The sequence below is a fragment of the Cervus elaphus genome, chromosome 13 (genome assembly GCF_910594005.1).
Source record: "Cervus elaphus chromosome 13, mCerEla1.1, whole genome shotgun sequence".
Taxonomy (NCBI): Eukaryota; Metazoa; Chordata; class Mammalia; order Artiodactyla; family Cervidae; genus Cervus; species Cervus elaphus.
The window spans coordinates 10,766,204-10,778,311 of record NC_057827.1 but is presented as its reverse complement, the minus strand read 5'-3'; the positions used below and the strand labels follow the sequence as shown (position 1 = coordinate 10,778,311).

The window sequence follows — 12,108 nt, the reverse complement described above, 5'->3', positions numbered from 1 at the left end:
CTCTTGGAGTTTGCTCAAATTCATCCATGAGTCGATGTTCAAGCTGGTTTTAGAAAAGGCAGAGGAACCAGAGATCAAATCAGCAACATCTGTTGGATCATCAAAAAAGCAAGAGAGTTCCAGAAAAACATCTATTTCTGCTTATTGACTACGCCAAAGCCTTTGACTGTGTGGATCACAATAAACTGTGGAAAATTCTGAAAGAGATGGAAATACCAGACCACCTGACCCACCTCTTGAGAAACCTGTATGCAGGTCAGGAAGCAACAGTTAGAACTGGACATGGACTGGACACGACTGAGCGACTGAACTCAACTGAGTCGGTGATGCTACCTAACCATCTCATCCTCCGCTCTATCCTTCTCTGTTTGCCTTCAATCTTTCCCAGAAACAGGGTCTGAGGTTACTTTTAATCTAAAGTGTGTTCGACTTGAATTGTGTTCAAACACAGCAAGACTGCAGGCCTAAGCTCTGTGGGCATTCTGGAGCCACACACACAAGCTCAATGTTACATGCATATGTAAAAAGTACAATAGCTGCTTTGGAATTCTTGTCTGCTAATCCCAACATATATGTCATCTTGGAGTTAATTTCTATTAATTGCCTTCTCTCATGAGCATGGATCACATTTTTCTGTTTCTTTGTAAGTCTAGTAATTTTGGATTGTATCTTGAACATGTTATGTTAATTACAGCAGTACTGTCCAATACACACACACACAAAAAATGAGCCACACATGTAATTTTAATTTTCTATTATCTACATTAAAAAAAGTAAAAAAACATGTGACTTCAATATATTGCATTTTGATCCAATGTCTTCAAAATACAACAGGCTTCCCTGATGGTTCAGTGGGTAAAGAATCTTCCCCAAATGCAGGAGACATAGGAGACGTGGGTTTGATCTTTGAGTAGGGGAGATACCCTGGAGCCGAGGGCATGGCAACCCACTCCAGTATTCTTGCCTGGAAAATCTCATGGGCAGAGGAGCCGGGTGGGCTACAGTCTGTGGGGTTGCAAGGAGTTGGACACGACTGAGCGACTGCATACACACACATTCAAAATATAATTATTTCAACATGTGATAAATATTAAAAATTAATAAGATATTTTATAATCTCTTTCCAGACTAATTCTTTGAAGTCTGGTATGTATTTACATTTATAACACATCTTGATTTGGACTAGCTAGTGGCTATCATGTCGATCAATCAGCATGCATGCATGCATGCTCAGTAGTATCTGACTCTTTGTGACCCTACGGACTGTAGCCCACCAGTCTCTTCTGTCCATGGAATTTTCCTGGTAAGAATACTGGAGTGGGTGGCCATTTCCTCCTCCAGGGGATCTTCCTGACCCAGGGATCAAACTTTCCTTGCAGGTAGGTTCTTTACTGCTGAGCCACCAGGGAAGCACTGATCAGCATAGCTCTAGAATATCATTCTAGGAGAATACTAGGGTTTGTCCAATATAAGCTCTTCCATCATTATGGGAAACAGAATCCTTGACTGATAGTTTTTAAACTTTACCCCTTGGTACTTCACAGAGGTGCTATGGGCCAACTGAGACAAGCGGAAGGCTAAGTGCACTGAACCACTCTTCCCGATTATATATGCATCTCAAGTCAATCAGACCAACTCTGATTTCATGTTTCATATATTTCGTTTCTGTGCATAATTTAAAAAGATTTTGATACTAAAATAGTATGAAAACATAAATGACTGTAGAATATGATTCTTGAGTGGGTCCCTAGGATCATTCTTGCTCAGTTATGCCCTTGAACCTATGCTGATGTCTCTTCTAGAGTCTCTTACTCTCCTTTCTAATCATATCACAAGAGTCAGCTGTCTCTACTTTCAGGAAAAGAAGCTGTGGCCTCTCTGATACATAAGTCTTTACAGTGGCAAGTTCTTCTTTCTTTAGCCCCACATGTGTGTGACTGATTGACTGATAAATCGATCAATCAACTGATAGGTTTGCAGGATGGCTGTTCACACCCAAATGCTCAAGACTTCTAGAAGTGAGCTGTTTCTCATGGCCTTCACCATTAGGGTAGAAAATTTCATTCTTAATTTTCTAAGGATCATATAAAATCACATCTCACCATGCTTTCCCTTCTGGCTTCCCTCTCTCATTCACACACATTTTATCAGTTTGACAAAGAAAAGAGGGTCAGAAACAAAACCAAATGCTTTGTGATACTTTTTACCAGGTGAGCGGTACAAATTGAGTTTAAGAAACCCCCAAAACTGCCAGGTTAAAAGTCCAGCCTCTTTCAGTTTTGGTTTCCTCAGGGTATATGCCTTAAAGCAATTATCCTTTAATAAAAAATAAATTAATTAAAAAAAAAGTCCAGCCTCTTTACAAAAGCTATACATGCCTTAACCTGATGCACAGAACCACGAAACAAAAGCCACATACCTCAACGCTGGGCAGAACAGGAGGCCAGGCGTAATATTACATAATACAACAGAATCAGATGCAAAGTCCCACTAAGATGGAAATAAGGAGGCTTTACTGATGAACACATTCCACACAATTCATCTCAGTTAACAACCCAAGAGAACATACTTCAGAGTACACAACCATGAAAGCTGGGGTTGGAAACAGAAGTTCTGATGGATCCCAAACAATAAATAACTTACTGATGTTAATTTCAGCCACTAAATCACACCAATCACTAACACTAACCAATCAGAATCACTAACACCTACTCAAAGGTGCTCACGCCCTGAGCTCCTTTTCCTCCAAAATAGAGTAACTTGGAGGAGGTGACATGTGCCAGGTGAAAGTGTGTGGAGATGGCTATTTCTTTTTTCATGAGATGTTCTTAATGGTCCCCTATAAGATGCCTTCCAGTGAGGACTATATACTGCTATCAAAGTTATGGCTTAGTAGCCAGAAATTGAGTATTTTGAACAATTAAAAATCACTCAGCAACAACAACAGAACACAGACTAGGACTGGTATTAATTGTGCATCACCATACCCCATTCATGGGTGCTGCCGCTCTGACCCTGAAGGATCCAAGCTTGAGAATACAGCTCCTTACCGTGACTGGCATGGGTGCAAGTTGCACCTTCGAACCTGGGGCTCCGGGCGGCTGGCTTGAGGGCAGTCACTGTCGTTCACTAGAGTTGTGGTCTTGTTAACAATCCGTGTGCAGGACACGATGCTTCTGCGTTCCCCTGGAAACCAAAGTACACAGAATTAGAGGCCATAGAACACATACCTGGAAAGGCCATTTATTCACCTTGCGGAGGAATGTTCAGGTGCATCTTGTGATCAGAATGTCACTTAAACTGACTCTTATCATGCCTATTGGTTGTCAGAGAGGGAGGATCATAATCTTAGGGATGAGGGTGTGTGAGACAGGGCAGGGGTAGCAGGGGCAGGAGAAAGATCTTAGAACAGGATCAGAGAAGCAACGCTTCAGATCAGCTGTGTTCTTGGACACCTTGGGGTTCATTGGGGCCAAAGTTCTGATTTGGGTCTCTAATTTCTAAGATTACCAATCTCTATATCTGTTCATTTGAAGTCTATAGATATCTGGGCTTGATTAAACAACTGTACAACAGCCCTCACCAGAGATGACAGTTACTTATTACAGAATTCCTGCTTTCTGGAGAGAAGCGAGAAACAGGAAGGCTTGTCTGAAGGACATAAACCAACCTGAAATTTTTTCTCCCTATCAATTGCTGTTCATGCCTGAGCATCACCTGCTCTTGGGAAGCTTCACTAACCCCAGTCGACTACACATTCATTCTTTTGGGTGTTTCCAAAGCACCCTGCACACTGCTGGCCATGACTTTGTTAGGAGTGGGGATGAATGATTGGGAACTAGAAGGGCAGACTCTGGAGCCAGGCTATCTGGGTTCAAACTTGGCTTATTAGCCAGCAGAGCGAGCACAGGATTGATACCTATCCATCATGTTTCTGTGCCTTGACTTACTCCACTGGGCTGGCTCACTTAACTTCCATGTGCCTTAGGATGCTTTCAGTTCAGGTCATGTCCAAATCTTTGCAACTCCATGAATTGCAGCACGCCAGGCCTCCCTGTCCATCACCAACTGCTGGAGTTTACTCAAACTCATGTCCATCAAGTCGGTGATGCCATCCAGCCATCTCATCCTCTGTCATCCCCTTCTCCTTCTGCCCCCAATCCCTCCCAGACCTTCCCAGGGTCTTTTCCAATGAGTCAACTCTTCGCATGAGGTGGCCAAAGTATTGGAGTTTCAGCTTCAGCATCAGTCCTTCCAATGAACACTCAGGACTGATCTCCTTTAAATGGACTGGTTGGATCTCCTTGCAGTCCAAGGGACTCTCAAGAGTCTTCTTAAACACCACAGTTCAAAAGCATCAATTCTTCAGCACTCAGCTTTCTTCACAGTCCAACTCTCACATCCATACATGACCACTGGAAAAACCATAGCCTTGACCAGATGGACCTTTGTTGGCAAAATAATGTCTCTGCTTTTAAATATGCTATCTAGGTTGGTCATAACTTTCCTTCCAAGGAGTAAGCGTCTTTTAATTTCATGGCTGCAATCACCATCTGCATTGATTTTGGAGCTCCAAAAAATAAAGTCTGACACTGTTTCCACTGTCTCCCCATCTATTTGCCATGAAGTGATGGGACCAGATGCCATGATCTTAGTTTTCTGAATGTTGCATTTTAAGCCAACTTTTCCACTCTCCTTTTTCACTTTCATTAAGAAGCTTTTTGGTTCCTCTTCACTTTCTGCCATAAGGGTGGTGTCATCTGCATATCTGAGGTTATTGATATTTCTCCTGGCAGTCTTGATTCTAGCTTGTGCTTCTTCCAGTCCAGCGTTTCTCATGATGTACTCTGCATATAAGTTAAATAAGCAGGGTGACAATCTATAGTTTTGACATACTCCTTTTCCTATTTGGAACCAGTCCACTGTTCCATGTCCAGTTCTAACTGTTGCTTCCTGACCTGCATACAGGTTTCTCAAGAGGCAGGTCAGGTGGTCTGGTATTCCCATCTCTTTCAGACTTTTCCACAGTTTATTGTGATCCACACAGTCAAAGGCTTTGGCATAGTCAATAAAGCAGAAATAGATGTTTTTCTGGACTCTCTTGCTTTTTCGATGATCCAGTGGATGTTGGCAATTTGATCTCTGGTTCCTCTGCCTTTTCTAAAACCAGCTTGACCATCTGGAAGTTCACGGTTCATGTATTGCTTTAGAGATGGTTAAAATGAATTGATATATAAAGTGCTTAGAACAGAACCTGGTAGGGGTTAATACTTTATGTTAGCTATATTATAATAAAAGATTAACAGAAAGTCAAGCACAACTATGTGGATCCTACACTCCTCAGCTTGTCTTCTGGGGGATTTGTCATGGTAGAGCACTGAATTTGAGTGAGCATAGAAAGCACAGAGATGCCTCAAGCCAGATTTTGGATTGGGCTGCAGGTCAGGGAGCTGGGAGTCATTGGTGCCATAAAAGGTTGTGATAGTGAGAACAGCAGAACAGCACCCCTTACCCCCAGCCAGTGAAGCCTGCTAACTCTTGTGTTGGGGCCATGCTGAGTTTGCAGCAAGTTGGCTTGGAGGAAGTTTGGTGCCACCAGCCCTGCAGGACCAGTGCCATGCCCACATCTCACCTGCCAGCCCACCCTCTGGGTTGGCATTCCAGGGTCCAGGTCAACCTTCTGTCCTAACTCTGTCCATCAACATTTACCCAACTTGCATCCATCCCAAGACCCTGCTCTGTGTCTCGTCAGGGTGCTGTTGGCTGAGTTCAGAATGCTTCCCTTCACTCCTCCTAAACAACACAGTAATGACTATGATGTTCTTTGTTCATATTGATGTTTATAGTATTTGAGTTTCCTCCTGCAGTGGGCAATAAGGGCTGATCATCCTTTTTTGGAGGTGAGGAAATTTAGGTACAGAGAATACATCATCTGCTAATAAACGGAGCCAAATCATGAAGCCAGAACTCAGGCCCAGAGTGTTTCACTGGAGTTGGAGGACTTTTCTTTCCATTATATTACTGCTGATTCCATGGGTTTCCATGTATTTCCACTGGTGACTGTGGCAAAAAGGAAAGGATATTTGAAGGTCAGAAACATCTTCTGGTGCCCTTTTACCAAGTGCACCAGGTGAAAGTCTGTTCTGTGCACTCCCAGGGTCACCTGTCACACTTGTGACATAGCCAAACCTCCACTCTGATCAGCATCAAAGGCTGTAGGCAAAGCAGCCACGTGGATGCAACTTCAGCCTGGAGGAGTTTGGAAGAAGACCCTGCCCAGAGAAATTTGCAGCAGGATGCAGGTACATTCCACAGAAATACAAGTTACTTACATGGTCAGCCTTTCCCAGTCAATGTGCACTCGCCACGGAGTGCCCTGAATTCACTTCTCCTCTGTTTGGTAAAACCCCACACCCAGTAGCCCCAACCCTGCTGCTCACCTCCACCACACTGCACACTGCACCCTTCCCAGCCGCTGTGGGTCCAGATGAACAAGGAGTCCTGGGGTTTTTCTGGTTCGCTTTGGTTTTCAGTGGTGTAGTTTACAGGAATGGTGTATTCATAATGAATTCCGTAATTTTGGTCATGAAATAACAACACCTGCATCAGCAGCAAAAATAAAAGGCCACTGTGAGACAGAGCAAGAGCCCAAGGATTGCTGAGTTTGCAAGCCAAGCCGTGTTGTGGCTGTCTTCCCACCAGGGGTAGCCCATTCTTTTGGGGGTTTCAAAACAGGTTCATTCCAGGGGCACTCCTTTATTTCAGTTTTGGTTTCCACAGATACTCAACTTGGGGGCTGGAGCATATGTAAACCATTGGTCCTCTTTTCCACTGGAGGGAGGACTGGTTTAGAGGAGGGATTTGGGGATAAGCCAGTCTGAGTGCTCCAACTGCACTTTACATGCTCCATGTAATCACCCACGAAACTGCCCTTGTGGGTGAGAAAGACACAAATGTAATGCTTTTTCTAAACAGGCATCTGAACAAGTAGGGTGACTCCTCTGAAAATAAATGCCACTCTTCACTCCCCGAGCACCAGTCACTGCCATGGGTAAGGCAGGCTCCAGGTTAAACACAGCCCTACAAGGGAACCTCGTGGATGCCTGTCAAGGATGCAGGAGCCTTCCTGTACCATGGGAGGCAGGATCATGATAAGGCCAACAGGGTGGCACAGGCCTGGCACAGGGCTTAAAGCTGGGAGTGAGGTGTGGGGGAGCCACGATCCTGCAGCTTGGGGACCCTGGGGTCTGAAATCCTAGCAAGTGGGCAGGTGGAGGGGCCTTCTCTTAGTTTGGTATTGCATTTGACAAGCCTTGTAAGCACAGGGGTGCTCTATTGGCTTTATTTCTCTCTGTGTACTTAGTGGTGCAAAACAAGCTCTTTTGTGGGAGCTTCAAATGGCCTGGCTGTTGGTGGTACATCTTCAGCCCAGGCTTGGAACCGGGTGGCACTCCTGGGTCTATGCAGCCAGCAACTTCGCTTCCAGGCTGGGGTTCTGGGAGAGCCGGTCAGCGGGAGTTGGAGGCAGAGGGTGCTCCATCTGACCTGAGGGAGGCCAGGCAGACAGTATGCCAGACAACAGGGGTCGCTCTCCCGCCCAAGCATCTCCCAGCCCTCCTAAGGCTGGAGTTGCAGGGTGGGGGTGGGGTGCTAAGAGCAGCCCAAACTGAATAAACATCCACTTCTCCAAGAAATAGACTTGCAGTAATACATTTGGAAAAATGCCTCCAGTTTAAAAAAAAAAAAAAAAAAAACTCTTTAAAAGAGATCTTTATTATCTCAGTACGGGAATAAGACTGGTGAATTGAGAATCCATATGAAACCAATTTCATGCAATTTTGTAGCCACGTATAATTTGTGTGTGCATGTACATAATTGGTTTCAAATGCAGGTCCCTGTGGCTTTATGGGTGCTCCTGACCTCGCAAGCAATGAGCACACCTCAGTTAGGGGACATTGGATTTCCCTTCAGAGGAAGACAGGCTCCTCTCATTTCTAGGTTTAAAAACTGGAAGTAACTAGCAATCATATTTCAAGAGAGAAAAGTGATTAATGTTCAAGAAGGCAGGAACTTCAGCTGTGGCAGTTGTTGCATTCCCTGAGTTTTGTTTATCATGGTCTGAATGAATCCAGGCTGTGCATTTGCTTTAATGGGCTGACAATTCACTCACAGTTTATGCAAGCTTTGGGGAAAGAAGGGAAATAGACCCATCTTGGTGTTTGCTAGAAAAGCAACTTCATGTGCTCACAGGTGAGACTGCTATCTTGGGTTTTATCTTGTCTTTCACTTCCTCTTTTAGTCCCTCTGAATGACTGCTTTTAACTCAGGACAGGAGGACATGTTCCAGTGACTTAGATTAGGAAACAATCTAATCGCAGAGAAATGGCTTGGGTACAGGCTTTCCCAGTGGCTCAGCGGGTAAAGAATCTGCCTGCCATGCAGGTGACATGGCAGATGTGGATTCAACCCCTGGATCAGGAAGATCCTCTGGAAGAGGAAATGGCAACCCACTCCAGAATTCTTGCCTGGAAAATCCCATGGACAGAGGAGCCTGGCGGGCTACAGTCCATGGAGTTGCAAGAGTCAGACACAACTGAGTGCATTAAGTGTGCACAGGCTCTTAGGTTCCAAAAATCAACTTTTAAGTGTATATCTGCAGTAGCTTTAGTGTGTGGATTTTTGCACTATGTCAGCCATGGGAACTAGCTCCCTTTGCTCTTATTGGAAATTGTAACAGGCTTAGGGCCATTGTGGGAGACATCTCTGCTCACTTGCAGAGCTGGTCTCCTCAGGAGATTCTTACTGAGAGGTGGCCTGGGAATCTCTTGGGTATCACCTAATCTTAAACAGATGCCAGCTGCCAGAAACCACAAATTAATGGGGATGATAAGAACTTCCAAGTAGAGACTTCGGGCGGCATGGAGGACAAACTGTGCTTTGATTACATACACACGAGCTGTCACAATTCCCATTCTTTGGAAGGAGACATGGAATCAATAATTATGAGCTATCAGAAGTTAGCCACGAGAACTCCTGAACCCTGAGAAAGCAATGGTGGCATTCTTTTCCCTGGAGATCTTTCATAGTCTTAAAAGGCAGTATAACCAAACATTTCAGTGGTTTGCATGGAGTCCTTCCTGAGACAACACGTAAGACCAGAGTGCCCTGATCTGGCCCAACTCCACAGATTTCCTGAGACCATCTGGGGAGTAAATAGTCCAGTAGAATTTGTTTCTGTCTCAATTCCTGAAGGCTTGTTGCAAGTTGAGCCTGGAAAACCTGAGTGGTGTCGGTTTGGAAACAGAGTCAACAGTTTGTTTTCAAAAGGTAGTTTCTGATGTAATTATACAAACCGTGGTGCAAATCTAAGCCACCTGATACTAAAACAGACTTTGAGTGGGACTGTCTGCTTAATGATGCCAGGTCTCCCCGGCGGCCACATGACTAAGCATTTCCATCCTGGAGGTGGTTCCTTTTGAAAAGGATGGGAGTTCTGCCAGTAAAAAGCCAAGGCAAAATTTTGAGAGGGCAGCATTTTGAAGCATGTAGCGAAAAGGATTACACAAGGAAAAGACCAAGAGAGAGACTTGAGCAGCAGGTGGCCAGGTAAACCACCAAGAACCAAGCATACCTCCTCCCATAGGGCCCCAGGGAAGAAGTCAACTGGTAGACCTCTCGGACCCAGCCGACTCAGGACTAATACAAACGCACAGCAAATACCATCAGATGCAGCGGCATTTTGGTCGGTCCCTTGGCAGAAATTTTCTCCCACAGGCCCCTCCGAACGTAGCGGACGGTTGTGCCTGCAATCTGGAACTCTCCGGGGAGCTCTATCTTCCAGTCACTGTTGATGGATCTCTTACTGGAGTCCTTGAGAGCTAGAAAGAAAATGGAACACCACAGAATTGGAGGAGTCAGCCTGTCTTTGAAGGGAGTCAGCGTGTCTTGAGGGGTGGGTCGGAGGTCTCATGCTCCGCCTCCACAGGGCAGAAGAGGGAGGCCTGCCGTGAGGGGAAGGGAGCTTTCTCTGAGAACAGAAGGCTGGCTCATGGGCAGACAGCAGCTCCTGACCCCAGGTCCCTGAGTGAGAGCTGCCTCGACTCCTGTGCCTCAGAGCGTGGGCTGGTGTCTCAGAATCGGCTCACACAGAGCGGGTGTCAGGAGGAGTGCCAGAGGATGCAGACAGCCACACACAGCCCTATCGCATTTCGCTAGGCTTACAGAGTAGGGGATTTTCTGCCCGATGAATGGATTCTATTTCCACATGTCCAAGTCTCCAAAACAGGTTTTGCAGCTTTAGCAAAATTCATTCATTTCACTCTTACCTACCTGGGGCTTTTTAGAGGGCAGCCTAACTGTAGTGTCCCTTAGGGATCTGATAGCCCCAGATGAGTGAAGTAGATGCTCCTTCAAGAAGCAAGTGTCCTTGTACTAAAGACGGGAGTCTCTCACCCTGAGTTGCTTACAGACAGATGTGGCAGTAAGTCAGCTGATGCCAAGTGAGTGGCAGGGCTGCGCCCACCCTCAGCTTCATGGCTTTTGCCAGGTTCACACTTTGCTCTCTCGAAGTGTGTTGGAACTGACATTCTGCTGACTGGCCATAGCAAAGATTTGGTTTTCCATACAAGCCATGTATTTATTACCATCTGACTGCTCACCCGTAATTTCTTTGTTTTTTCCTCATTTAGGCTTTAGAGTCATGTAGTTCTCATGAGAGAGCATTCTACAGTGAAATTCTGGGCTTTTTTGGTTTGTTTTGCTTTGTTATTCAGGAAAGTAAACAATGATTATAAAACCTACTCTGACAAGTAAGAGAAGGTAGTAAATAAAAATAGTCAATACCAAGTCTTTATGTTACTCAAAATATAAAACTCTCCATGCACCCCAAGTCCAATGCCACATTCTTTGCCAGCACCCCTGAACCCTGCACAGTCCACAATCAGCGAAATCAGGTTCCCCACCCTTTGCTTATGAGGTCAGAAACAAAATGCCCACCAGTTTTGGATAATGAGAGTTGAAACCCACAAGGAATTTCAGTTAAGCCTGAGCCCACGAGCCCTGGGCTGGGTTAGGACCTGATGGGTCCGACCCTGATCAGGCCACAAGCAGCTGGGGGTGCTGCCCTCTGCTTCCTGGTCTGCAGGACACGGTGGTCCCGGTGGGCTCCCCTGTCCCGAGGGGGAGGTGCAGGCTTAGCACTCCGCCTTTACAGGAACCGCCAAGAGAAACCAAGGGGTCTGGGTAGGGCCGCCTCCCAGTAGGACAGCTTCCAGGAGGGGTCACACTCAGTGAGCGTGGCTGCGGATTACAGGACTCCAGGAACGGCTTTGAAAAGAGAAAGCTCCGCCACTTAGAACCCAATGTTTCCCTTCAAAGAATTCTACCCACTCTTGGGATTTCCTGGCTACTGGAAGGAAGCGAGTCTGTTGGGATACTCACAATTTCTGCTCATTTTTCTCTTCTTAGCCACCGCCTGCAAGTCCCCATATAAAGGGCACATTCTCCATATGCTTTTACCCATTTGACCTTCCCAACAGCACTCTAAGGTAAAGGATTACTGCCTTCTTTCTCACAGATGAGGAAATGGGGGCACAGGGAGGTTCAGTAACTTGTCTGAAGTCACACATGGAGACCTGAACCTAAACAGACCAAGGTCCCACATTCGTTAGGTTACAGCACAAGTCTAGAGTTTTATGACAGATGCTAAAATGTGCAAATGTCATATTCTCCCAGAGAACACATTCCAACCTCAGATCGCTGTGATGCCTCATGTTCTACATATCCTCATAAAAACAACCAACTCTGTGGTTTTCCACAGCTTCCAGTGAACTACCAACCTACAAGTACTTCCAGCCCAAGGGTGCATGGGTGTTCACTGCTCTTTCAATTCATCTGCAGGTTTGGACAATTGTTTTCTTACCTCTTTCTGAGGGCCTTGTAGCTGGTGCTGAAGACACAGCTCCTGCCCTGAGGAGCTCAGGGTCTGAAAGCGAGGTGGGCTAGATGACAGATGAACATGAGCCGCTTGTGGAAGCTCTGAGACAGAGGCCAGTGCAGGGCTCAAGCGTGCGTGTGGGCAGAGACCTGGCCCGCCGGGGAAGGCCTCTG

The 12,108-nt window shown here is 45.8% G+C and overlaps 1 protein-coding gene across 2 annotated transcripts in view; it reads right to left on the bottom strand.

Annotated features, from left to right (window-relative positions):
* ADAMTS17 (ADAM metallopeptidase with thrombospondin type 1 motif 17) overlaps nt 1–12,108 on the bottom strand; it is a 393,159-nt gene that overhangs the window by 73,603 nt on the left and 307,448 nt on the right. For both annotated transcript variants that reach the window (XM_043922552.1, XM_043922553.1), the window contains exons 17-19: nt 9,721–9,878; nt 6,441–6,600; nt 3,051–3,186 (exon numbers count right to left, since the gene is read on the bottom strand). In XM_043922552.1, the coding sequence (XP_043778487.1) occupies nt 3,051–3,186; nt 6,441–6,600; nt 9,721–9,878 (454 nt within the window). The remainder of the gene's footprint in view (nt 1–3,050; nt 3,187–6,440; nt 6,601–9,720; nt 9,879–12,108) is intronic.